At 46.0% G+C, this 26700-nt stretch overlaps 1 protein-coding gene and 1 long non-coding RNA gene across 2 annotated transcripts in view; one reads left to right on the top strand and one right to left on the bottom strand.

The window, feature by feature from the left end:
• Positions 1-1968: 1968 nt before the first annotated feature.
• LOC118382646 (IQ motif and SEC7 domain-containing protein 2-like) overlaps positions 1969-26700 on the bottom strand; it is a 44791-nt gene continuing 20059 nt past the window's right edge. Inside the window, exons 5-15 of the mRNA XM_052482630.1 lie at positions 26072-26443; positions 20892-22051; positions 13862-14023; positions 13326-13448; positions 12975-13141; positions 11297-11436; positions 7987-8112; positions 6371-6470; positions 5236-5397; positions 4271-4463; positions 1969-1984 (exon numbers count right to left, since the gene is read on the bottom strand). Coding sequence (XP_052338590.1) covers positions 1969-1984; positions 4271-4463; positions 5236-5397; positions 6371-6470; positions 7987-8112; positions 11297-11436; positions 12975-13141; positions 13326-13448; positions 13862-14023; positions 20892-22051; positions 26072-26443 — 2721 coding nt within the window. The remainder of the gene's footprint in view (positions 1985-4270; positions 4464-5235; positions 5398-6370; positions 6471-7986; positions 8113-11296; positions 11437-12974; positions 13142-13325; positions 13449-13861; positions 14024-20891; positions 22052-26071; positions 26444-26700) is intronic.
• LOC127912418 (uncharacterized) lies at positions 11564-12563 on the top strand. The gene is made up of 3 exons (XR_008082402.1): positions 11564-11679; positions 12229-12366; positions 12435-12563. It is a non-coding gene; the product is annotated as an uncharacterized LOC127912418 (long non-coding RNA).

Consider the following 26700-nt stretch of genomic DNA (forward strand, 5'->3'; position numbering starts at 1 on the left):
GGTATTACGTAGTCATGAGGAGACAGACCAGATATACCCTGGTATTATGTAGTCATGAGGAGACAGACCAGATATACCCTGGTATTATGTAGTCATGAGGAGACAGACCAGATATACCCTGGTATTATGTAGTCATGAGGAGACAGACCAGATATACCCTGGTATTATGTAGTCATGAGGAGACAGACCAGATATACCCTGGTATTATGTAGTCATGAGGAGACAGACCAGATATACCCTGGTATTACGTAGTCATGAGGAGACAGACCAGATATACCCTGGTATTACGTAGTCATGAGGAGACAGACCAGATATACCCTGGTATTACGTAGTCATGAGGAGACAGACCAGATATACCCTGGTATTACGTAGTCATGAGGAGACAGACCAGATATACCCTGGTATTATGTAGTCATGAGGAGACAGACCAGATATACCCTGGTATTATGGAGACAGACCAGATATACCCTGGTATTATGGAGACAGACCAGATATACCCTGGTATTACGTAGTCATGAGGAGACAGACCAGATATACCCTGGTATTACGTAGTCACGAGGAGACAGACCAGATATACCCTGGTATTACGTCGTCACGAGGGGAAACTGAAATGTTTTCTTGTCTCGTGTGTATGTCCATTTGCTAAATATTTTTGATAAAGCCTGAAATAAAATAATTAAAGGACGACCGATAATTAAATGACATTCATCCTCTGTGTGTTAAATGGCACGTGTGTTAACATAGAGTGTGTATAGGCTTGTCTCCCACGTGTGTTAACATAGAGTGTGTATAGGCTTGTCTCCCACGTGTGTTAACATAGAGTGTGTATAGGCTTGTCTCCCACGTGTGTTAACATAGAGTGTGTATATCTCCCACGTGTGTTAACATAGAGTGTGTATAGGCTTGTCTCCCACGTGTGTTAACATAGAGTGTGTATAGGCTTGTCTCCCACGTGTGTTAACATAGAGTGTGTATAGGCTTGTCTCCCACGTGTGTTAACATAGAGTGTGTATAGGCTTGTCTCCCACGTGTGTTAACATAGAGTGTGTATAGGCTTGTCTCCCACGTGTGTTAACATAGAGTGTGTATAGGCTTGTCTCCCACGTGTGTTAACATAGAGTGTGTATAGGCTTGTCTCCCACGTGTGTTAACATAGAGTGTGTATAGGCTTGTCTCCCACATGTGTTAACATAGAGTGTGTATAGGCTTGTCTCCCACGTGTGTTAACATAGAGTGTGTATAGGCTTGTCTCCCACGTGTGTTAACATAGAGTGTGTATAGGCTTGTCTCCCACGTGTGTTAACATAGAGTGTGTATAGGCTTGTCTCCCACGTGTGTTAACATAGAGTGTGTATAGGCTTGTCTCCCACATGAATGTTCTCTTTGTGACTCGATTCAAGTGACTTCTGTTCATTTTATATATCTATATATTAATATGTTTTACTAATCTCGGGATATAATTATTATTTCAATAAGGATATTGAAAGAAAAACAATATTCCTATGTAGATATATAAAATGAACAAAAGTCACTTGAATCGAGTCACGTGGCCTATACACAGGGCTCTGTTCTAGGCTCTATGTTAACACATGTGCCAGGACATTGAAAGAAAAATTATATCCCTAGAGTTGTAAAAAACACAACAATTTATTATGTATTTAATATATATATATATACACGTTTCTCCTCTTCTGAGGAGGAGGAAATATCGGACCAATGCGCAGCGTGGTAAGTGTCCATGTTGTTTATTATAACCGGACCACTGAAACAAAAACAAAAGTAGAACAAAACGCAACAGTTCTGTCACACAAAACGGAAAACAAACACCCACAACTCATAGTGGGAAAACAGGCTGCCTAAGTATGGTTCTCAGTCAGAGACAATGATTGCCAGCTGCCTCTGATTGGCAACCATACCAGGCCAAACACATAGAAATAGAAAACACAGAACACAAAACATTAGAATGCCTCACGCCCTGACCAAACTAAAATAGAGACATAAAAAAAGGAAGGACGTGACAATATATATATTTTCTTGTCACTCTTTATGTGATGTTCACTGCAGAGAACACAGGAAGAAGAATGAGTAATCATTTAATTACCACAGTGAATTATTCTAATGTATTTGTGCTTTTATTATTAATAATGCTTATTATTAATAATTATTAATTATTAATGCTTTTGTGTCAGTTAATCCCATAAGGGTTGGGTTGCCATGGCGATTTGTCACGAAAATAAAATGACATTCATCGTTCTTATAGCCAATTTTGACTTAACAAACTGGCCCATCTAACGGAAATTCGCTCAGTTCTGCCTCAAGGACCAGACTCAGTCCATTTATAAGCGTCAACCTGCTGCAATAACAGTTCCTTAGCACTGTGCCATCGCTCTCTTTCCGTGGAGCACGACCTGATCTATAATTAACAATTCACTCCCTCACAACTCAGCAGGCCTTGGCTCTGACCTTCAGGCAGAATGTCTGTACAGTGCCCTGCCGAATGACTGTTCTGTTACAAACGGTTTGTTTCAAATCACTTCGTTTTCACATGTCAAGGACTCTATTGGTTTCTTCTCTGAATGTATGACAGACGAGATATTCAACATTGTAGATGTCTGTATGGCAGACAAGATATTCAATATTGTAGATGTCTGTATGGCAGACAAGATATTCAACATTGTAGATGTCTGTATGACAGACAAGATATTCAACATTGTAGATGTCTGTATGACAGACAAGATATTCAACATTGTAGATGTCTGTATGACAGACAAGATATTCAACATTGTAGATGTCTGTATGACAGACAAGATGTCTGTATGGCAGACAAGATATTCAACATTGTAGATGTCTGTATGACAGACAAGATGTCTGTATGGCAGACAAGATATTCAACATTGTAGATGTCTGTATGACAGACAAGATGTCTGTATGGCAGACAAGATATTCAACATTGTAGATGTCTGTATGACAGACAAGATATTCAACATTGTAGATGTCTGTATGACAGACAAGATATTCAACATTGTAGATGTCTGTATGACAGACAAGATATTCAACATTGTAGATGTCTGTATGACAGACAAGATATTCAACATTGTAGATGTCTGTATGACAGACAAGATATTCAACATTGTAGATGTCTGTATGGCAGACAAGATATTCAATATTGTAGATGTCTGTATGACAGACAAGATATTCAACATTGTAGATGTCTGTATGACAGACAAGATATTCAACATTGTAGATGTCTGTATAGACAAGATGTCTGTATGGCAGACAAGATATTCAACATTGTAGATGTCTGTATGACAGACAAGATGTCTGTATGGCAGACAAGATATTCAACATTGTAGATGTCTGTATGACAGACAAGATGTCTGTATGGCAGACAAGATATTCAACATTGTAGATGTCTGTATGGAGACAAGATATTCAACATTGTAGATGTCTGTATGACAGACAAGATATTCAACATTGTAGATGTCTGTATGACAGACAAGATATTCAACATTGTAGATGTCTGTATGACAGACAAGATATTCAACATTGTAGATGTCTGTATGACAGACAAAATATTCAACATTGTAGATGTCTGTATGACAGACGAGATATTCAACATTGTAGATGTCTGTATGGCAGACAAGATATTCAATATTGTAGATGTCTGTATGGCAGACAAGATATTCAACATTGTAGATGTCTGTATGACAGACAAGATATTCAACATTGTAGATGTCTGTATGACAGACAAGATATTCAACATTGTAGATGTCTGTATGACAGACAAGATATTCAACATTGTAGATGTCTAGATATATTTAATTACACAAACTGCCAGTGAAAAGCTATTCATAAGGTTGTTTTTGATAAGGTTATATTTATAACAATTGTATTGAATTTTTTTAAAACCAGGCAAGTCAGTTGAGAACAAATTCTTATTTACAATGACGGCCTTGGAACAGTGGGTTAACTACCTTGTTCAGGGGTAGAGCGACAGATTTTTACCTCGTCAGCTCGGGGATTCGATCTAGCATCCTTTCAGTTACTAGTCCAACGCTCTGACCACTAGGCTACCTCGTTGTATACATGTTATAAAGTAAGTATTTCACCCAAGTATTTCACCCAGGTGTGTGTGTGTGTGTGTGCGTGTGTGTGTGTGTGTGTGTGTGTGTGTGTGTGTGTGTGTGTGTGTGTGTGTGTGTGTGTGTGTGTGTGTGTGTGTGTGTGTGTGTGTGTGTGTGTGTGTGTGTGTGTGTGTGTGTGTGTGTACATACCTGTGTCTGCTAGGTCTCTCAGTGATGAGCTGAGCGCAGTACGTTTGAGTCCATCTGCAGAGGCATAGCTGTCGTCCAGACTGGGCCTACCCAGAGTGCCGTTCACCGCCTTCACGCCGCCGCTGGGACCACCACCGTCAGACCCGGCCACAACAGGCCTCATCACTCCTCTCTGCTTCTCCAACTCCGCTGTAGAGAGGGAGGAGGAGGGGAGGAAAGAGGGGAGTAGGGAGGGAGCAAAGTGTAGAAAGGGAAAGAGAGAGGAGGAGGAAGAGAGAGGGAGAGAGAAAGAGAGGAGGAGGGTGCGGAAGAGGGCGAGAGAGAGAAAGAGAGGAGGAGGGTGAGGAAGAGGGCGAGAGAGAGAAAGAGAGGAGGAGGGTGAGGAAGAAGGTGACCGAGAGAGAACGAGAGAAGAGAGCAATAAGAGTGGGAAATGATTACTTTGCTTTAGAAGGTATATGTAATCACATTATAGTCCTACTCACACTCCACCCTGTATAGTCCTACTCACACCCTGTATAGTCCTACTCACACTCCACCCTGTATAATCCTACTCACACCCTGTATAGTCCTACTCACACCCTGTATAATCCTACTCACACCCTGTATAGTCCTACTCACACCCTGTATAGTCCTACTCACACCCTGTATAGTCCTACTCACACTCCACCCTGTATAGTCCTACTCACACTCCACCCTGTATAATCCTACTCACACCCTGTATAGTCCTACTCACACCCTGTATAATCCTACTCACACCCTGTATAGTCCTACTCACACCCTGTATAGTCCTACTCACACCCTGTATAGTCCTACTCACACTCCAACCGGTATAGTCCTACTCACACCCTGTATAGTCCTACTCACACTCCAACCTGTATAGTCCTACTCACACCCTGTATAGTCCTACTCACACTCCACCCTGTATAATCCTACTCACACCCTGTATAGTCCTACTCACACTCCACCCTGTATTTCTCCATCTCCTGCACCTCAGCGATGCTCTCTCTCAGGTCGGAGGTGAAACGCGTTCTGTCCTGCTGGCTCGGAGCATTAAACGCGATCAGAACCTTTCTGTCCCCGCCAGGGTTGGTTGACGTCAGTCGGATACCGTGGGGATAGTCTGCAGGGGAGAGAGGTACAGTCGCAGTGGACATCTCATAGGGTTCTGGTACCGCAAAGGAAAGAGGACTGAATCACAGTCTTCACACAAACACCCGCATACAACTAACCATCCAATACCACAATCATATGGTTGTAATTTACAAACTATAATGTAGTTGTGTTATAGTGGTGAGAATGCAATTATAGTTGTCTCAAAAATAAATGTCATGTCATGTACAGCAATGAAAGAAATAGAGGTAAATGTAATTATGGAGGGTGAATTATCATTAAACAGGGTGAAGGTTTAAAATGGCCTCCTCTGTGCTGTGATCAGAGAATAGATACGGGGATGTATTTATAGCAGAGATTGGCAATTAACACATGTTTCCCATGCCAAGAAGGCCCCTTGAATTGAGAGGGAGAGGGGGAGAGAGAGAGAGAGAGAGAGAGAGAGAGAGAGAGAGAGAAAGAAAGAGAGAGAAGAGAGAGAGAAAGAGAGAGACAGACAGAGACAGACAGACAGACAGACAGACAGACAGACAGACAGACAGACAGACAGACAGACAGACAGACAGATAGACGCACGATAGATAGCACAGCAGACAGACACACACACACACACACAGATAGACACACACACACACACATATACACACACCCACATATATACACACACACACACACACACACACACACACACACACACACACACACACACACACACACACACACACACACACACACACAGATATACACACACACACACACCCACATACACACACACACATACATACACACATACACATACACACATACACATACACACATACATACACATACATACACATACACACATACACATGGAGAATCACATACACACACACACACACACACACACACACACACACACACACACACACACATACACACACACACACACACACACACACACACACACACACACACACACACACACACATACACACACTTACATTGTTTCTGGAAAATGTGAACGTGCATCTCGACCAGGGGGAAGGACTGTCTGAAACTGTATGTCACAGAGGTCTTCTTCTTCTGGAAGATCTTGGTTACCTGTAGGGGAGAAGAGGGACGTCTGTCTATTCATGATCCCAGCTAACCTTACCACCCAAATGACAAAGTAAGGGATCCCAGCTAACCTTACCACCTAAATGACAACGTAAGGGATCCCAGCTAACCTTACCACCTAAATGACAAAGTAAGGGATCCCAGCTAACCTTACCACCTAAATGACAACGTAAGGGATCCCAGCTAACCTTACCACCTAAATGACAAAGTAAGGGATCCCAGCTAACCTTACCACCTAAATGACAAAGTAAGGGATCCCAGCTAACCTTACCACCTAAATGACAACGTAAGGGATCCCAGCTAACCTTACCACCTAAATGACAAAGTAAGGGATCCCAGCTAACCTTACCACCTAAATGACAACGTAAGGGATCCCAGCTAACCTTACCACCTAAATGACAAAGTAAGGGATCCCAGCTAACCTTACCACCTAAATGACAAAGTAAGGGATCCCAGCTAACCGTACCACCTAAATGACAACGTAAGGGATCCCAGCTAACCTTACCACCTAAATGACAACGTAAGGGATCCCAGCTAACCGTACCACCTAAATGACAAAGTAAGGGATCCCAGCTAACCGTACCACCTAAATGACAAAGTAAGGGATCCCAGCTAACCTTACCACCTAAATGACAAAGTAAGGGATCCCAGCTAACCTTATCACCTAAATGACAAAGTAAGGGATCCCAGCTAACCTTACCACCTAAATGACAACGTAAGGGATCCCAGCTAACCGTACCACCTAAATGACAAAGTAAGGGATCCCAGCTAACCGTACCACCTAAATGACAAAGTAAGGGATCCCAGCTAACCTTACCACCTAAATGACAAAGTAAGGGATCCCAGCTAACCTTATCACCTAAATGACAAAGTAAGGGATCCCAGCTAACACATAACGTTCTGAGAACCATATATTTCTTAGAGCTTGGTGAGAGAATGGTTGTCTTATGAACAAACCTTCCCACGACGTTCTGGGAATGGGGCAGGATAGTTGCTCGGTTTTTGGTCAAATTCTCGGCACCTTTAAGGAGCTTGATATTTATTGTTTTGGTTTTTCATTACTTTAACGAAACGTTTCCTAAAAAGTTCAAACATGGTTACATTTCTATTTTGAATAATGTTCTAGGGACGTTCTCCAACTGGTTTGAAATTGGGGAATGTTCTCTAATATTTCAGAGAACATTAATAAACAACGTGAGAATGTTTCAGTACTTTAATGAAGCATAACGTTTCCTAAACGTTTCCTCATGGTTCTATTTAAAGTCATGTTCTCAAGTTGTTTTCAGAGAACGTTAAGAGTTAACAGTCCATAAAAAAAGAAACACACAAAAAAAAAGTATTAGTGACGTTCAGAGAACATTTTAAGCTGTTTTTAAAACATATAGTGTACATTCTGTTCTCAGCATTAACAAAACTCTCTCTCTCCTCTATCCTGGAAAGCGTGTTGGCCCACTATGCGCCTCACACGTAACCTATCCGAGGGCTCACGGGTGAGTCTTACCACGAGCAGGTCGTTGAAGAGGAAGACTTCTCTCTGGTGGACTCCAGTCCTCTGGCTTCTGTTCGGGTCAGGCACCTCGTACAGCTGACAGCAGCACACCAATCTGCGGTGGGACAGCGAGAGCACCTACACAACACACAAAGGTTAGTTTGCAGTTCAGGCTTACCAGCTCAAATATACAATTAAGCATAAATGTATACACAATCCGATTTCATATCAGGCTAAATTTGAGTCTATCAACAGTATGGGGTTTTCCCCACTAACCATGGGGGGTATATCTTCTATCTACAGTATGGGGGTTTTCCTCACTAACCATGGGGGGTATATCTTCTACCTACAGTATGGGGTTTTCCCCACTAACCATGGGGGGTATATCTTCTATCTACAGTATGGGGTTTTCCTCACTAACCATGGGGGGTATATCTTCTATCTACAGTATGGGGTTTTCCTCACTAACCATGGGGGGTATATCTTCTATCTACAGTATGGGGTTTTCCTCACTAACCATGGGGGGTATATCTTCTATCTACAGTATGGGGTTTTCCTCACTAACCATGGGGGGTATATCTTCTACCTACAGTATGGGGTTTTCCCCACTAACCATGGGGGGTATATCTTCTATCTACAGTATGGGGTTTTCCCCACTAACCATGGGGTGTATATCTTCTACCTACAGTATGGGGTTTTCCCCACTAACCATGGGGGTATATCTTCTACCTACAGTATGGGGGTTTTCCTCACTAACCATGGGGTGTATATCTTCTATCTACAGTATGGGGTTTTCCTCACTAACCATGGGGGGTATATCTTCTATCTACAGTATGGGGTTTTCCCCACTAACCATGGGGGGTATATCTTCTACCTACAGTATGGGGTTTTCCCCACTAACCATGGGGGTATATCTTCTATCTACAGTATGGGGTTTTCCCCACTAACCATGGGGTGTATATCTTCTATCTACAGTATGGGGTTTTCCTCACTAACCATGGGGTGTATATCTTCTACCTACAGTATGGGGTTTTCCCCACTAACCATGGGGTGTATATCTTCTACCTACAGTATGGGGTTTTCCTCACTAACCATGGGGGGTATATCTTCTACCTACAGTATGGGGTTTTCCCCACTAACCATGGGGTGTATATCTTCTATCTACAGTATGGGGTTTTCCTCACTAACCATGGGGGGTATATCTTCTGTCTACAGTATGGGGTTTTCCCCACTAACCATGGGGGGTATATCTTCTGTCTACAGTATGGGGTTTTCCCCACTAACCATGGGGGGTATATCTTCTATCTACAGTATGGGGTTTTCCTCACTAACCATGGGGGGTATATCTTCTATCTACAGTATGGGGTTTTCCTCACTAACCATGGGGGGTATATCTTCTATCTACAGTATGGGGTTTTCCTCACTAACCATGGGGGGTATATCTTCTATCTACAGTATGGGGTTTTCCCCACTAACCATGGGGGGTATATCTTCTATCTACAGTATGGGGTTTTCCCCACTAACCATGGGGGGTATATCTTCTATCTACAGTATGGGGTTTTCCCCACTAACCATGGGGGGTATATCTTCTATCTACAGTATGGGGTTTTCCCCACTAACCATGGGGGGTATATCTTCTACCTACAGTATGGGGTTTTCCCCACTAACCATGGGGGGTATATCTTCTATCTACAGTATGGGGTTTTCCCCACTAACCATGGGGGGTATATCTTCTATCTACAGTATGGGGTTTTCCCCACTAACCATGGGGGGTATATCTTCTACCTACAGTATGGGGTTTTCCCCACTAACCATGGGGGGTATATCTTCTATCTACAGTATGGGGTTTTCCTCACTAACCATGGGGGGTATATCTTCTACCTACAGTATGGGGTTTTCCCCACTAACCATGGGGGGTATATCTTCTACCTACAGTATGGGGTTTTCCCCACTAACCATGGGGGGTATATCTTCTATCTACAGTATGGGGTTTTCCCCACTAACCATGGGGGGTATATCTTCTACCTACAGTATGGGGTTTTCCCCACTAACCATGGGGGGTATATCTTCTACCTACAGTATGGGGTTTTCCCCACTAACCATGGGGGGTATATCTTCTATCTACAGTATGGGGTTTTCCTCACTAACCATGGGGGGTATATCTTCTACCTACAGTATGGGGTTTTCCTCACTAACCATGGGGGGTATATCTTCTACCTACAGTATGGGGTTTTCCTCACTAACCATGGGGGGTATATCTTCTACCTACAGTATGGGGTTTTCCTCACTAACCATGGGGGGTATATCTTCTACCTACAGTATGGGGTTTTCCCCACTAACCATGGGGGGTATATCTTCTATCTACAGTACAAAGATCTGAGGCATTAGACGGCAGTTACGTTTGAATAATTATTTACATTTTTGTCTGTAAAAATGCTCTCTTGAACATGTGAACTTCCATGTGTCTTAATAATAACAAACTGGTCTGGGATCTGCAAATATGAACAAACATTTTAAAAGCAAACTGGTCTGGGATCTGCAAATATGAACAAACATTTGAAAAACAAACTGGTCTGGGATCTGCAAATATGAACAAACATTTTAAAAGCAAACTGGTCTGGGATCTGCAAATATGAACATTTTATAATGATGAGCCGAGTTTGGCTCAGGAGAAAGCACAGAGCTATACAGGGAGAAAACAGGATGCTTCCTGGCTAGTCATGATTGGCTCGAGATAATGGTGTGTTTGGACGTGCCGAGAGATGATTCCCGATTGGTCTGTCCATAACAGAACGGGGGCTGGTCCCTGGTCAGCACATAGATCATCTTTACAACTGCAGATGTTTTGGAAATATATATTATATTATAATATAGCTTTTTTTGGACAAATGCAGAAGTGTTGCTACAGCTCTCAACAAAAATATTGCTGTCCTGAATTTAGCCGGGTTTAAGTAGAGAGACTATTTCCTGGAGGACAATAGCATGCTGACTCGCATGTTTACACGTTGTGGGTGGGGCTAAGGCTTAAGAGGGCGTTAACAACGCCGAATGGGCGTACTCAAAACAAGAACTCTCTAGAAAGTGTGAAAATCCCGTCAGTCTTTCAAAGGGCATTTTCTCCTACTTGTCTCTGAAGATAACAAGTTTATTAAACATTTAAAGCAGCACACCATCCCCATGTTTCTTACTAACTACAGTGATATACCATATACCATTCATAAATCTGCACTTTCATAAAATGCTAAAATAAAATAATCACTTTTGATTGGATATAAACGTCACCAGAGGAATTCAAACCCATTCCTACTGTATGTCGACTTACAGGCTTCTTTCCAACCAAAACCTTCTCCACGGCCTGTACTTGGGACACGTGGTCATCGTTGGTGCGTAGCTCCCATTTCTCTATCCGACGGTAGATTCCTACTAACAGGTCTCTGGGAATGTCCTGGCCATTATCCACTCCTGGGGAAAACATATCACACACAGAGGAGAGTGACAGGTCTCTGGGAATGTCCTGGGCATTATCCACTCCTGGGGAAAACATATCACACACAGAGGAGAGTGACAGGTCTCTGGGAATGTCCTGGCCATTATCCACTCCTGGGGAAAACATATCACACACAGAGGAGAGTGACAGGTCTCTGGGAATGTCCTGGGCATTATCCACTCCTGGGGAAACATATCACACACAGAGGAGAGTGACAGGTCTCTGGGAATGTCCTGGCCATTATCCACTCCTGGGGGAAACATATCACACACAGAGGAGAGTGACAGGTCTCTGGGAATGTCCTGGGCATTATCCACTCCTGGGGAAAACATATCACACACAGAGGAGAGTGACAGGTCTCTGGGAATGTCCTGGGCATTATCCACTCCGGGGAAAACATATCACACACAGAGGAGAGTGACAGGTCTCTGGGAATGTCCTGGCCATTATCCACTCCTGGGGAAAACATATCACACACAGAGGAGAGTGACAGGTCTCTGGGAATGTCCTGGGCATTATCCACTCCTGGGAAAACATATCACACACAGAGGAGAGTGACAGGTCTCTGGGAATGTCCTGGCCATTATCCACTCCTGGGGAAACATATCACACACAGAGGAGAGTGACAGGTCTCTGGGAATGTCCTGGGCATTATCCACTCCTGGGGAAAACATATCACACACAGAGGAGAGTGACAGGTCTCTGGGAATGTCCTGGGCATTATCCACTCCTGGGGAAAACATATCACACACAGAGGAGAGTGACAGGTCTCTGGGAATGTCCTGGCCATTATCCACTCCTGGGGAAAACATATCACACACAGAGGAGAGTGACAGGTCTCTGGGAATGTCCTGGCCATTATCCACTCCTGGGGAAAACATATCACACACAGAGGAGAGTGACAGGTCTCTGGGAATGTCCTGGCCATTATCCACTCCTGGGGAAACATATCACACACAGAGGAGAGTGACAGGTCTCTGGGAATGTCCTGGGCATTATCCACTCCTGGGGAAAACATATCACACACAGAGGAGAGTGACAGGTCTCTGGGAATGTCCTGGGCATTATCCACTCCTGGGGAAACATATCACACACAGAGGAGAGTGACAGGTCTCTAGGAATGTCCTGGGCATTATCCACTCCTGGGGAAAACATATCACACACAGAGGAGAGTGACAGGTCTCTGGGAATGTCCTGGGCATTATCCACTCCTGGGGAAACATTAACATCCACAGGGGAAACACACAGAGGAGAGTGTGTTTATCAAAACAGAGAAAAGGAACTACTATACTACTATACTACTCTACTATAAATCATTCCCTAACGTTCTGTAGAAGAAGAGGTCGAGATGACGAGGTGGATAGAAGGGGAAAGTCTGAGATTGGCCAATGAAGTGAGAGAAATAGACATAGACACTATGGTTGTCTGTTTTGAGGAGTAAGAGAGAAGAAGTAAAAACAAGTTATTTTACCTCAGGTTCTGAAAAAAAAAACCCAGTCAGCATCTTCCTCACCTCTGAGGTTTTTGATGAAGTCCTCCAGCTTCATCTTCCTCTCTGGTTTGACGTTGGGAGAGTACATGTCAGTGTTGAGGAGGATGATGGCGAAGGCCAGGATGAAGATGGTGTCGGGGTTCCGGAACTGTCGGATCAGCACCGGGTTACTCACACAGTACCGCTGACTGGAGGTGGGGGGGGGCAGAGGGAGATTACATATGAAGCAGATTTTTTATTTTTTATAAAAAAAAAAAAACTAAATGAATACTCTTGTGCACAACACAAACTACCCCTCCCCCCCCCCAAAAAAAAAATCATAAAAGTCTATAAATCCACAGGTCATGCTATAGTCCATAATCTTGCTGTTACCTGAAAGCCTCGATCAGTCTCTCCACCTTCTGGGCCTCTCCCTGGACTTTAATCTGGGCCTGAAACTTCCTGAGGGCATCATCTAGATCCATCCCTGAGAAGTCCAACTCATCTACCACACAACTGGACAGGGAGAGGAGAGAGGAGAGAGGGAGGGAAGGATGAAGAAAGAGAGGAAGGATGGAGAGAGGAGAGAGGGAGGAGGGATGAACAGAGGGAGAGAGAGAGGGAGGGAGGATGGAGAGAGGGAGGGAAGGATGAAGAGAGGATGAAGAGAGGGAGAGAGGGAGGAAGGATGGAAAGAGGGAGAGAGGGAGGAAGGATGGAAAGAGGGAGAGAGGATGAAGAGAGGGAGAGAGGGAGGAAGGATGAAGAGAGGGAGGAAGGATGGAGAGAGGGAGAGAGGGAGGAAGGATGAAGAGAGGGAGAATCTGGTTAGAGTCAGACAGAACAGTTGTCTGGTTGATTGGTTAGAGTCAGACAGAACAGTTGATTGGTTAGAGTCAGACAGAACAGTTGATTGGTTCGCCACTTACTCCAGTACGTCCTTGTTGAACTGTTTCTGTCTGCAACCCAGGAACTCTCCTATCATCTGTCTGCTCAGTCCTTTCCTCTCCAGGATGAAGCGGGCGATGCCTACCGGTGTGTCCGATACGAAGCCTCTCTCTATCAGGTACTGTATACCCTTCTCTGGCTTCCTGCATCGAGGGAGAGACACAGAGAGGGAGAGACAGAGAGGGAGAGACACAGAGAGGGAGAGACACAGAGAGGGAGAGACAGAGAGGGAGAGACAGAGAGAGGGAGAGACAGAGAGAGGGAGAGACAGAGAGAGGGAGAGACACAGAGAGGGAGAGACAGAGAGAGGGAGAGACAGAGAGGGAGAGACACAGAGAGGGAGAGACAGAGAGAGGGAGAGACAGAGAGAGGGAGAGACAGAGAAAGGGAGAGACAGAGAGGGAGAGACAGAGAGGGAGACACAGAGAGAGGGAGAGACACAGAGAGGGAGAGACAGAGAGGGAGAGACAGAGAGAGGGAGAGACAGAGAGAGGGAGAGACAGAGAGGGAGAGACACAGAGAGGGAGAGACAGAGAGGGAGAGACAGAGAGAGGGAGAGACAGAGAGAGGGAGAGACAGAGAGGGAGAGACAGAGGGAGACACAGAGAGAGGGAGAGACAGAGAGAGGGAGAGACAGAGAGGGAGACACAGAGAGAGGGAGAATCACAGAGAGGGAGAGACAGAGAGGGAGAGACAGAGAGAGGGAGAGACAGAGAGAGGGAGAGACAGAGGGAGAGACAGAGAGAGGGAGAGACAGAGAGGGGGAGAGACAGAGAGAGGGAGAGACAGAGAGGGAGAGACAGAGAGGGAGAGACAGAGAGGGAGAGACACAGAGAGGGAGAGACACAGAGAGGGAGAGACACAGAGAGGGAGAGACACACAGAGAGGGTGAGACACAGAGATGGAGAGACACAGAGAGGGAGAGACAGAGAGAGGGAGAGACAGAGAGAGGGAGAGACAGAGAGGGAGACACAGAGAGAGGGAGAGACACAGAGAGGGAGAGACAGAGAGGGAGAGACAGAGAGGGAGAGACAGAGAGGGAGAGACAGAGAGGGAGAGACACAGAGAGGGAGAGACACAGAGAGGGAGAGACAGAGAGGGAGAGACACACAGAGAGGGAGAGACACAGAGATGGAGAGACACAGAGAGGGAGAGACACAGAGAGGGAGAGACAAAGAGGGGGAGACAGAGAGGGAGAGACACAGAGAGGGAGAGACACAGAGAGGGAGAGACACAGAAAAACAGGAGTTATTATAAAATATTGTATATGCCACTGAACAGACGCTTTTATCCAAAGTGACTTTTAAAGTAGAATGACACACAACACAGAGAATCAAGAACTGGCCTTGAAGAACTGACCTACTCAATTAACTCAGAGGTCCTTGTGAAAGCCTATCGCTGCAGGGTTGTTAGGGCGTGTCTATCGCTGCAGGGTTGTTAGGGCGTGTCTATCGCTGCAGGGTTGTTAGGGCGTGACTATCGCTGCAGGGTTTTAAGGGCGTGACTATCGCTGCAGGGTTGTTAGGGCGTGCCTATCGCTGCAGGGTTGTTAGGGCGTGTCTATCGCTGCAGGGTTGTTAGGGCGTGTCTATCGCTGCAGGGTTGTTAGGGCGTGTCTATCGCTGCAGGGTTGTAAGGGCGTGTCTATCGCTGCAGGGTTGTTAGGGCGTGTCTATCGCTGCAGGGTTGTTAGGGCGTGTCTATCGCTGCAGGGTTGTTAGGGCGTGTCTATCGCCGCAGGGTTGTTAGGGCGTGTCTATCGCCGCAGGGTTGTTAGGGCGTGTCTATCGCTGCAGGGTTGTTAGGGCGTGTCTATCGCTGCAGGGTTGTTAGGGCGTGTCTATCGCTCCATTCGATACTATCCAACGGGACATTAAAAACTGTATTATCTTATGTTTCACTGAGTCGTGGCTGAACGACGACATGGATAATATACAGCTGGGTTTTCTGTGCATTGGCAGGCGAGAACAGCTATGTCCGGTAAGACAAGGGATGGGGGTGTGTGTCTATTTGTCAGTAACAGCTGGTGCGCGATGTCGAATATTAAGGTAGTGCCAAGTTATTGCTCACCTGAGGTAGAGTATCTCATGATAAGCTGTAGACCACACTATCTACCAAGAGACTTTTCATCTGTATTTTTCGTAGCTGTCTATTTACCACCACAGAATGATGCTGGCAGTAAGACCACACTCAATGGGCTGTAAAAAGACAACAAGAAAATGCTCACCCAGAAGCAGCGCTCCTAGTGGCCGGGGACTTTAATGCAGGTAAACTTAAATCAGTTTGACCTCATTTCTACCAGCATGTAACATGCGCAACCAGAGGAAAAAAAACTCTAGATCACTTTTACTCCGCACACAGAGATGTATACAAAGCTCTCCCCCGCCCTCCATTTGGCAAAACTGACCCTAATTCTATCCTCCTAAATCCTGCTTACAAGCAAAAAACTGAAACAGGAAGTACCAGTGACTCGCTCAATACGGAAGTGGTCAGAAGATGCGGATGCCACACTACAGGACTGTTTTGCACAGACTGGAATATGGGATTCATCCAATTGCATTGAGGAGTACATCACCTCAGTCATCGGCTTCATCAATAAGTGCATCAACAACTTCGTCCCCACAGTGACCGTACGTACATATCCCAAACCAGAAGGCATGGATTACAGGCATGGCTGTAGGCTAAAGGCTAGAGCTACCGCTTTCAAGGAGCTGGACACTAATCCGGGCGTTTATAAGAAATCTCGCAATGCTCTCAGACAAACCATCAAACAGGCAAAGCATCAATACAGGACTACGATTGAATCTTACTACACCGGCTCTAGCGCTCGTCGGATGTGGCAGGGCTTGCAAACTCTTACGGACTACAAAGGGAAACCCAGCAGCGAGCAGCCCAGTGACGGGAGCCTACCAGACAGGCTAAATGCCTTTTATGCTCACTTTGAGGCAAGCAACACTGAAGCATGCATGAGAGCACCAGCTGTTTCCGGACGACTGTGTGATCACGCTCTCCGTAGCTGATGTGAGTAAGACCTTTAGACAGGTCAAAATACACAAGGTCCCAGGGCCAGATGCATTACCAGGACGTGTACTGAGAGCATTCGTGGACCAACTGTCAAGTGTCTTCACTGACATTTTCAACCTGTCCCTGTCCGAGTCTGTAATACCGACATGTTTCAAGCAGAGCACTATAGTCCCTGTGCCCAACAAAGTGAAGGTAACCTGCCTAAATGACTACGTTGTTAGCCATGAAGTGCTTTGAAAGGCTGGTCATGGCTCACAATAGCACCATCATCCCAGAAACTCTAGACCCACTCTAATTTGCATACCGCACCAACAGATCCACAGATGATGCAGACTCTATTGCACTCCACACTGCCCTTTCCCAGCTGGACAAAAGGTACGAATGTGAGAATGGTGTTCATTGACCACAGTTCAGCGTTCAACACCATAGTGCCCTCAAAGCTCATCACTAAGCTAAGGATCCTGGGACTAAACATCTCCCTCTGCAACTGGATCCAGGACTTCCTGACAGGCCGCCCCCAAGTGGTAAGGGGTAGGCAATAATACATCTGCCACGCTGAACCTCAACACGGGGGCCCCTCAGGGGGGTGTGCTTAGTCCCCTCCTGTACTCCCTGTTCATCCATGACTACGTGGCCAAGCACGACTCCAACGCCATCATTAAGTTTGCTGACGATACAACAGTGGTCACCGACAATGACGAAACAGTCTATAGGGAGGAGGTCAGAAACCTGGCAGTGTGGTGCCAGGATAACAACCTCTCCCTCAACATAAACAAGACTAAGGAGATGAACCACATGAAAAGGAGGGCCGAACAGGCCCCAATTTCCATCGACAGGGCTGTAGTGGAGAAGGTTGAGAGTTTCAAGTTCCTTGATGTCCACATCAAGACAGTCGTGAAGAGGGCACGACAAAACCTATTACCCCTCAGGAGATTAAAAAGATTTGGCATGGGTCCCCAGAACCTCAAAGTTCTACAGCTGCACCATCGAGAGCATCCTGACCGGTTGCATCACCACCTGGTATGGCAATTGCTCGGCATCAGAGGTCTACAGCCCAGTATATCACTGGGGCCAAGCTTCCTGCAATCCAGGACCTACAGTGGGGAGAACAAGTATTTGATACACTGCCGATTTAGAAGGTTTTCCTACTTACAAAGCATGTAGAGCTCTGTAATTTTTATTATAGGTACACTTAAACTGTGAGAGACGGAATCTAAAAGACATCAGGGATAAAATTGTAGACCTGCACTAGGCTGGGATGGACTACAGGACAAAAGTTCAAGATGACGTTCCCTGTTCATCCATGACTATGAAGTTCAAGAATCCATCTCTCACAGTTGAAGTGTACTAAAGGTTGAGTTCGATGAGGTACTATCTAACATACTAGAGGTTGAGTTCGATGAGGTACTATCTAACTTACTAAAGATTGAGTCCGATGCGGTACTGTCTAACTTACTAGAGGTTGAGTCGGATGAGGTACTGTCTAACTTACTAGAGGTTGAGTCTGATGAGGTACTGTCTAACTTACTAGAGGTTGAGTCGGATGAGGTACTGTCTAACTTACTAGAGGTTTAGTCTGACGAGGTACTGTCTAACTTACTAGAGGTTGAGTCTGATGAGGTACTGTCTAACCTACTAGAGGTTGAGTCTGATGCGGTACTGTCTAACTTACTAGAGGTTTAGTCTGACGAGGTACTGTCTAACTTACTAGAGGTTTAGTCTGACGAGGTACTGTCTAACTTACTAGAGGTTGAGTCTGATGAGGTACTGTCTAACCTACTAGAGGTTGAGTCCGATGCGGTACTGTCTAACTTACTAGAGGTTTAGTCTGATGAGGTACTGTCTAACTTACTAGAGGTTGAGTCTGATGAGGTACTGTCTAACTTCCTAGAGGTTTAGTCTGATGAGGTACTGTCTAACTTACTAGAGGTTTAGTCTGATGAGGTACTGTCTAACTTACTAGAGGTTGAGTCTGATGAGGTACTGTCTAACTTCCTAGAGGTTTAGTCTGATGAGGTACTGTCTAACTTACTAGAGGTTTAGTCTGATGAGGTACTGTCTAACTTCCTAGAGGTTTAGTCTGATGAGGTACTGTCTAACTTACTAGAGGTTTAGTCTGATGAGGTACTGTCTAACTTACTAGAGGTTGAGTCTGATGAGGTACTGTCTAAGTTACTAGAGGTTGAGTCTGATGAGGTACTGTCTAACTTACTAGAGGTTTAGTCTGATGAGGTACTGTCTAACCTACTAGAGGTTTAGTCTGATGAGGTACTGTCTAACCTACTAGAGGTTTAGTCTGATGAGATACTGTCTAACCTACTAGAGGTTTAGTCTGATGAGGTACTGTCTAACCTACTAGAGGTTTAGTCTGATGAGGTACTGTCTAACCTACTAGAGGTTTAGTCTGATGAGGTACTGTCTAACTTACTAGAGGTTTAGTCTGATGAGGTACTGTCTAACTTACTAGAGGTTTAGTCTGATGAGGTACTGTCTAACTTACTAGAGGTTTAGTCTGATGAGGTACTGTCTAACTTACTAGAGGTTGAGTCGGATGAGGTACTGTCTAACTTACTAGAGGTTGAGTCTGATGAGGTACTGTCTAACTTACTAGAGGTTTAGTCTGATGAGGTACTGTCTAACTTACTAGAGGTTGAGTCTGATGAGGTACTGCCTAACTTACTAGAGGTTTAGTCTGATGAGGTACTGTCTAACCTACTAGAGGTTTAGTCTGATGAGGTACTGTCTAACCTACTAATATATGCCATTTAGCAGACGCTTTTATCCAAAGCCACTTACAGTCATGTCTGCATACATTCTACGTATGGGTGGTCCCGGGGATCGAACCCACTACCCTGGCGTTACAAGCGCCATGCTCTACCAACTGAGCTACAGAAGGACCACCATGACTAGAGGTTTAGTCTGATGAGGTACTGTCTAACCTACTAGAGGTTTAGTCTGATGAGGTACTGTCTAACCTACTAGAGGTTTAGTCTGATGAGGTACTGTCTAACCTACTAGAGGTTTAGTCTGATGAGGTACTGTCTAACTTACTAGAGGTTTAGTCTGATGAGGTACTGTCTAACCTACTAGAGGTTTAGTCTGATGAGGTACTGTCTAACTTACTAGAGGTTTAGTCTGATGAGGTACTGTCTAACCTACTAGAGGTTTAGTCTGATGAGGTACTGTCTAACTTACTAGAGGTTTAGTCTGATGAGGTACTGTCTAACCTACTAGAGGTTTAGTCTGATGAGGTACTGTCTAACTTACTAGAGGTTTAGTCTGATGAGTTACTGTCTAACCTACTAGAGGTTTAGTCTGATGAGGTACTGTCTAACCTACTAGAGGTTTAGTCTGATGAGGTACTGTCTAACCTACTAGAGGTTTAGTCTGATGAGGTACTGTCTAACCTACTAGAGGTTTAGTCTGATGAGGTACTGTCTAACCTACTAGAGGTTTAGTCTGATGAGGTACTGTCTAACCTACTAGAGGTTTAGTCTGATGAGGTACTGTCTAACTTACTAGAGGTTTAGTCTGATGAGGTACTGTCTAACCTACTAGAGGTTGAGTCTGATGAGGTACTGTCTAACCTACTAGAGGTTTAGTCTGATGAGGTACTGTCTAACCTACTAGAGGTTTAGTCTGATGAGGTACTGTCTAACCTACTAGAGGTTTAGTCTGATGAGGTACTGTCTAACCTACTAGAGGTTTAGTCTGATGCGGTACTGTCTAACTTACTAGAGGTTGAGTCTGATGAGGTACTGTCTAACCTACTAGAGGTTTAGTCTGATGCGGTACTGTCTAACCTACTAGAGGTTTAGTCTGATGCGGTACTGTCTAACCTACTAGAGGTTTAGTCTGATGAGGTACTGTCTAACTTACTAGAGGTTTAGTCTGATGAGGTACTGTCTAACTTACTAGAGGTTTAGTCTGATGAGGTACTGTCTAACCTACTAGAGGTTTAGTCGGAGGAGGTACTGTCTAACCTACTTGTTGAACAGGTTTAGTCCGATGCGGTACTGTCGTCTCTGCGCCACGTCGTTGTTAGAGGCGGGGTTATCCCAGCTGTGTCTGCTCTCTCTCTGATAGGTCTGTTTCCCGAGCGGTGGGAGGGGCTCCCGGAGGCTGTCGCGCGATGAGGACCCGGAGGAGCAGTTGATGGTGTCGTTAGAGTTGGTGGTGGAGCTGAGAGAGTCGTTGTCTCCGTCAGAACAGCAGACCTGCTCCTGGCCACCAGGGGGTAGTGTGGCTGATGAGTAGGAAAATAGGGGGGTGAGGGGTGGTTCCTGGGGGGACTGAGAGGAGGAGGAGGGGGTATTCGGGTGCGGGTGGTGGGGGTGTAGAGGGTAATATGGGAGCTGATGGTGGTGGTGTAGGATGGTGTGGTAGGGCGGGTGGGAGGGGATGGCCGAGGGGTGGGGGTGGTGAGGAAGCACAGTACGAGTCTGGCCTTGGGCCTGGGGAGGTATGGGGACAGCACGCCCGTTGGGGTTGGGGTGAGGCTTCGGGTGGGGGTTATGTTTAATAGTGCCCTGAGGCAACCCCCCTCCACCAACTCCTCCCCCTGGTTCTGTCTCGTAGACCCGTTGGCCTATAGAGCCCGAGCGGTCACTCATATTAACAGAGCTGTCGCTCAGGGGTTCGAGGGTCAACAGGGGTAGGTGAGCTTCTCTCAGGCTGTAGTCTCTACACTCTGTACAGGGGGTGCTGCGTCGGCTGTTACTGTTGCACCCTCCCTCTGTGTCCCGGCTGTCTTCAAACCCCCCCACCCTGCCGCCACACACTCCAGGGCTCCAATACTCTGTATCTGGGCTGCTGGGGGCCCGGTCCAAGGACAGGGGAGAGGACGAGAGCCTGTCATTCATGTAGAGGGTCACGTCGTTGTCGGAGGTGGCTGTGGTGTCTTCGTGCATGCTCTGTCTCTCTCCTCCTCCTCCTCCTACTCTTCCTCCCACTCCTCCTCTTCCTCCATCCCTCTGTCTGTCTCCCTCCCTGGGCCTCCAAACACACTCTCCGAAGTCGTCCACCTCCACCCCTGTCTCGTCTCCATCACCTTCCTCCTCCTCTTCCTCCTCCTCTTCCTCCTGCTGACCGTCTTCCACACCAGACTGACAGGTCAGGGTGTCATCGATGGAGTCAGCCAGGGACACCTAAAACACACACAGGTTGGATAAAGACAGAACGGAGAGTCACACAGGTGTGTTACTAATTCTCACCTGTTTGGAGAAGGTCTCGTCCAGGTATGTTACTAACTCTCACCTGTTTGGAGAAGGTCTCGTCCAGGTGTGTTACTAATTCTCACCTGTTTGGAGAAGGTCTCGTCCAGGTGTGTTACTAACTCTCACCTGTTTGGAGAAGGTCTCGTCCAGGTGTGTTACTAATTCTCACCTGTTTGGAGAAGGTCTGGTCCAGGTATGTTACTAATTCTCACCTGTTTGGAGAAGGTCTCGTCCAGGTATGTTACTAACTCTCACCTGTTTGGAGAAGGTCTGGTCCAGGTGTGTTACTAACTCTCACCTGTTTGGAGTCCAGGTGTGTTACTAACTCTCACCTGTTTGGAGAAGGTCTCGTCCAGGTGTGTTACTAACTCTCACCTGTTTGGAGAAGGTCTCGTCCAGGTATGTTACTAATTCTCACCTGTTTGGAGAAGGTCTCGTCCAGGTATGTTACTAACTCTCACCTGTTTGGAGAAGGTCTCGTCCAGGTATGTTACTAACTCTCACCTGTTTGGAGAAGGTCTCGTCCAGGTATGTTACTAACTCTCACATGTTTGGAGAAGGTCTCGTCCAGGTATGTTACTAACTCTCACCTGTTTGGAGAAGGTCTCGTCCAGGTATGTTACTAACTCTCACCTGTTTGGAGAAGGTCTCGTCCAGGTATGTTACTAACTCTCACCTGTTTGGAGAAGGTCTCGTCCAGGTGTGTTACTAATTCTCACCTGTTTGGAGAAAGTCTCGTCCAGGTATGTTACTAACTCTCACCTGTTTGGAGAAAGTCTCGTCCAGGTATGTTACTAACTCTCACCTGTTTGGAGAAGGTCTCGTCCAGGTGTGTTACTAACTCTCACCTGTTTGGAGAAGGTCGTCCAGGTATGTTACTAACTCTCACCTGTTTGGAGAAGGTCTCGTCCAGGTGTGTTACTAACTCTCACCTGTTTGGAGAAGGTCTGGTCCAGGTATGTTACTAACTCTCACCTGTTTGGAGAAGGTCTGGTCCAGGTATGTTACTAACTCTCACCTGTTTGGAGAAGGTCTCGTCCAGGTGTGTTACTAATTCTCACCTGTTTGGAGAAGGTCTCGTCCAGGTGTGTTACTAACTCTCACCTGTTTGGAGAAGGTCTCGTCCAGGTGTGTTACTAATTCTCACCTGTTTGGAGAAGGTCTCGTCCAGGTATGTTACTAACTCTCACCTGTTTGGAGAAGGTCTCGTCCAGGTGTGTTACTAACTCTCACCTGTTTGGAGAAGGTCTCGTCCAGGTGTGTTACTAACTCTCACATGTTTGGAGAAGGTCTCGTCCAGGTATGTTACTAACTCTCACCTGTTTGGAGAAGGTCTCGTCCAGGTATGTTACTAACTCTCACCTGTTTGGAGAAGGTCTCGTCCAGGTATGTTACTAACTCTCACCTGTTTGGAGAAGGTCTCGTCCAGGTATGTTACTAACTCTCACCTGTTTGGAGAAGGTCTCGTCCAGGTATGTTACTAACTCTCACCTGTTTGGAGAAGGTCTGGTCCAGGTATGTTACTAACTCTCACCTGTTTGGAGAAGGTCTGGTCCAGGTATGTTACTAACTCTCACCTGTTTGGAGAAGGTCTCGTCCAGGTATGTTACTAACTCTCACCTGTTTGGAGAAGGTCTCGTCCAGGTGTGTTACTAATTCTCACCTGTTTGGAGAAAGTCTCGTCCAGGTATGTTACTAACTCTCACCTGTTTGGAGAAAGTCTCATAACCAGGTATGTTACTAACTCTCACCTGTTTGGAGAAGGTCTCGTCCAGGTGTGTTACTAACTCTCACCTGTTTGGAGAAGGTCTCGTCCAGGTGTGTTACTAACTCTCACCTGTTTGGAGAAGGTCTCATCCAGGTATGTTACTAACTCTCACCTGTTTGGAGAAGGTCCAGTCCAGGTATGTTACTAACTCTCACCTGTTTGGAGAAGGTCTGGTCCAGGTATGTTACTAACTCTCACCTGTTTGGAGAAGGTCTCGTCCAGGTATGTTACGGGAATTAACTCTCACCTGTTTGGAGAAGGTCTCGTCCAGGTGTGTTACTAATTCTCACCTGTTTGGAGAAAGTCTCGTCCAGGTATGTTACTAACTCTCACCTGTTTGGAGAAGGTCTCAGGACCCAGGTGTGTTACTAATTCTCACCTGTTTGGAGAAGGTCTCGTCCAGGTATGTTACTAACTCTCACCTGTTTGGAGAAGGTCTGGTCCAGGTATGTTACTAACTCTCACCTGTTTGGAGAAGGTCTCGTCCAGGTGTGTTACTAATTCTCACCTGTTTGGAGAAGGTCTCGTCCAGGTGTGTTACTAACTCTCACCTGTTTGGAGAAGGTCTCATCCAGGTATGTTACTAACTCTCACCTGTTTGGAGAAAGTCTCGTGCCAGGTATGTTACTAACTCTCACCTGTTTGGAGAAGGTCTGGTCCAGGTATGTTACTAACTCTCACCTGTTTGGAGAAGGTCTCGTCCAGGTATGTTACTAACTCTCACCTGTTTGGAGAAAGTCAGAGGGAGAGGTGGAGAGAGGGAGAGGGAGAGATCGTCCAGGTATGTTACTAACTCTCACCTGTTTGGAGAAGGTCTCGTCCAGGTATGTTACTAACTCTCACCTGTTTGGAGAAGGTCTCCTCCAGGTGTGTTACTAATTCTCACCTGTTTGGAGAAGGTCTCGTCCAGGTATGTTACTAACTCTCACCTGTTTGGAGAAAGTCTCGTCCAGGTATGTTACTAACTCTCACCTGTTTGGAGAAGGTCTCAGTCCAGGTATGTTACTAACTCTCACCTGTTTGGAGAAAGTCTCGTCCAGGTATGTTACTAACTCTCACCTGTTTGGAGAAAGTCTCGTCCAGGTATGTTACTAACTCTCACCTGTTTGGAGAAAGTCTCGTCCAGGTATGTTACTAACTCTCACCTGTTTGGAGAAAGTCTCGTCCAGGTGTGTTACTAACTCTCACCTGTTTGGAGAAGGTCTGGTCCAGGTGTGTTACTAACTCTCACCTGTTTGGAGAAGGTCTCGTCCAGGTATGTTACTAATTCTCACCTGTTTGGAGAAAGGAGAGGTCCAGGTATGTTACTAACTCTCACCTGTTTGGAGAAGGTCTCGTCCAGGTATGTTACTAACTCTCACCTGTTTGGAGAAGGTCTGGTCCAGGTATGTTACTAACTCTCACCTGTTTGGAGAAGGTCTCGTCCAGGTATGTTACTAACTCTCACCTGTTTGGAGAAGGTCTGGTCCAGGTATGTTACTAACTCTCACCTGTTTGGAGAAGGTCTCGTCCAGGTATGTTACTAACTCTCACCTGTTTGGAGAAGGTCTGGTCCAGGTATGTTACTAACTCTCACCTGTTTGGAGAAGGTCTAGAGAACACCAGGTATGTTACTAACTCTCACCTGTTTGGAGAAGGTCTGGTCCAGGTATGTTACTAATTCTCACCTGTTTGGAGAAGGTCTCGTCCAGGTATGTTACTAACTCTCACCTGTTTGGAGAAGGTCTGGTCCAGGTATGTTACTAACTCTCACCTGTTTGGAGAAGGTCTCGTCCAGGTATGTTACTAACTCTCACCTGTTTGGAGAAGGTCTGGTCCAGGTATGTTACTAATTCTCACCTGTTTGGAGAAGGTCTCGTCCAGGTATGTTACTAACTCTCACCTGTTTGGAGAAGGTCTGGTCCAGGTATGTTAATAATTCTCACCTGTTTGGAGAAGGTCTCGTCCAGGTATGTTACTAACTCTCACCTGTTTGGAGAAGGTCTGGTCCAGGTATGTTACTAACTCTCACCTGTTTGGAGAAAGTCTCGTCCAGGTATGTTACTAACTCTCACCTGTTTGGAGAAGGTCTCGTCCAGGTATGTTACTAACTCTCACCTGTTTGGAGAAGGTCTGGTCCAGGTATGTTACTAACTCTCACCTGTTTGGAGAAGGTCTCGTCCAGGTATGTTACTAACTCTCACCTGTTTGGAGAAGGTCTCGTCCAGGTATGTGTACTCCTCTCTGTCCCCCTCGCAGCGTGGAGGAGACCCAGCCTGCATCTCTTCATCCCCAGGGTGGCCTCCAGGGTGAGGATACATCTGTCCCTGCTGAACCCCTTGGCCCTGAGGCTGGCCCTGAGGCTGACCCTGGGGCTGGCCCTGCCGCTCGTCAAACGAGTACTGCAGTCTCATGTCAGACAGGATGATACGTTGAGTCATCCGGCTCTCGGAGGCGGAGCTTCGTAGCCGCTCAAAGTTCTTGTTCATGCGGTACTGACGGAACGCCGTCTGGATAGTGCGCGCCGCCTGCCGACTGAGCAAGTACCCTCCGTACTTCCTCTCCAGCATCTCCACCTTACAAGAAACAGGAAGTGTGGACAGAACCAATGAGAGAGTGGGAGGAAGTGGAGAGAACCAATCAGAGAGCAGGGGAAAGTGGAAAGGACCAATGAGAGAGCATGAGGAAGTGGAACGGATCGATCCGTGAGTAGGGGGAATTGGAAAGGACCAGTCAGAGTGTAGGGGGAAGTGTAAAGGACCAATGAGAGAGCAGAAGGAAGTGGAAAGGAACAATGACAGAGCTGGAGATTAGGGGAGCTTTGTAAGGGAAT

The sequence above is a fragment of the Oncorhynchus keta genome, chromosome 27, assembly GCF_023373465.1.
Source record: "Oncorhynchus keta strain PuntledgeMale-10-30-2019 chromosome 27, Oket_V2, whole genome shotgun sequence".
In the NCBI taxonomy this organism is placed as follows: Eukaryota; Metazoa; Chordata; class Actinopteri; order Salmoniformes; family Salmonidae; genus Oncorhynchus; species Oncorhynchus keta.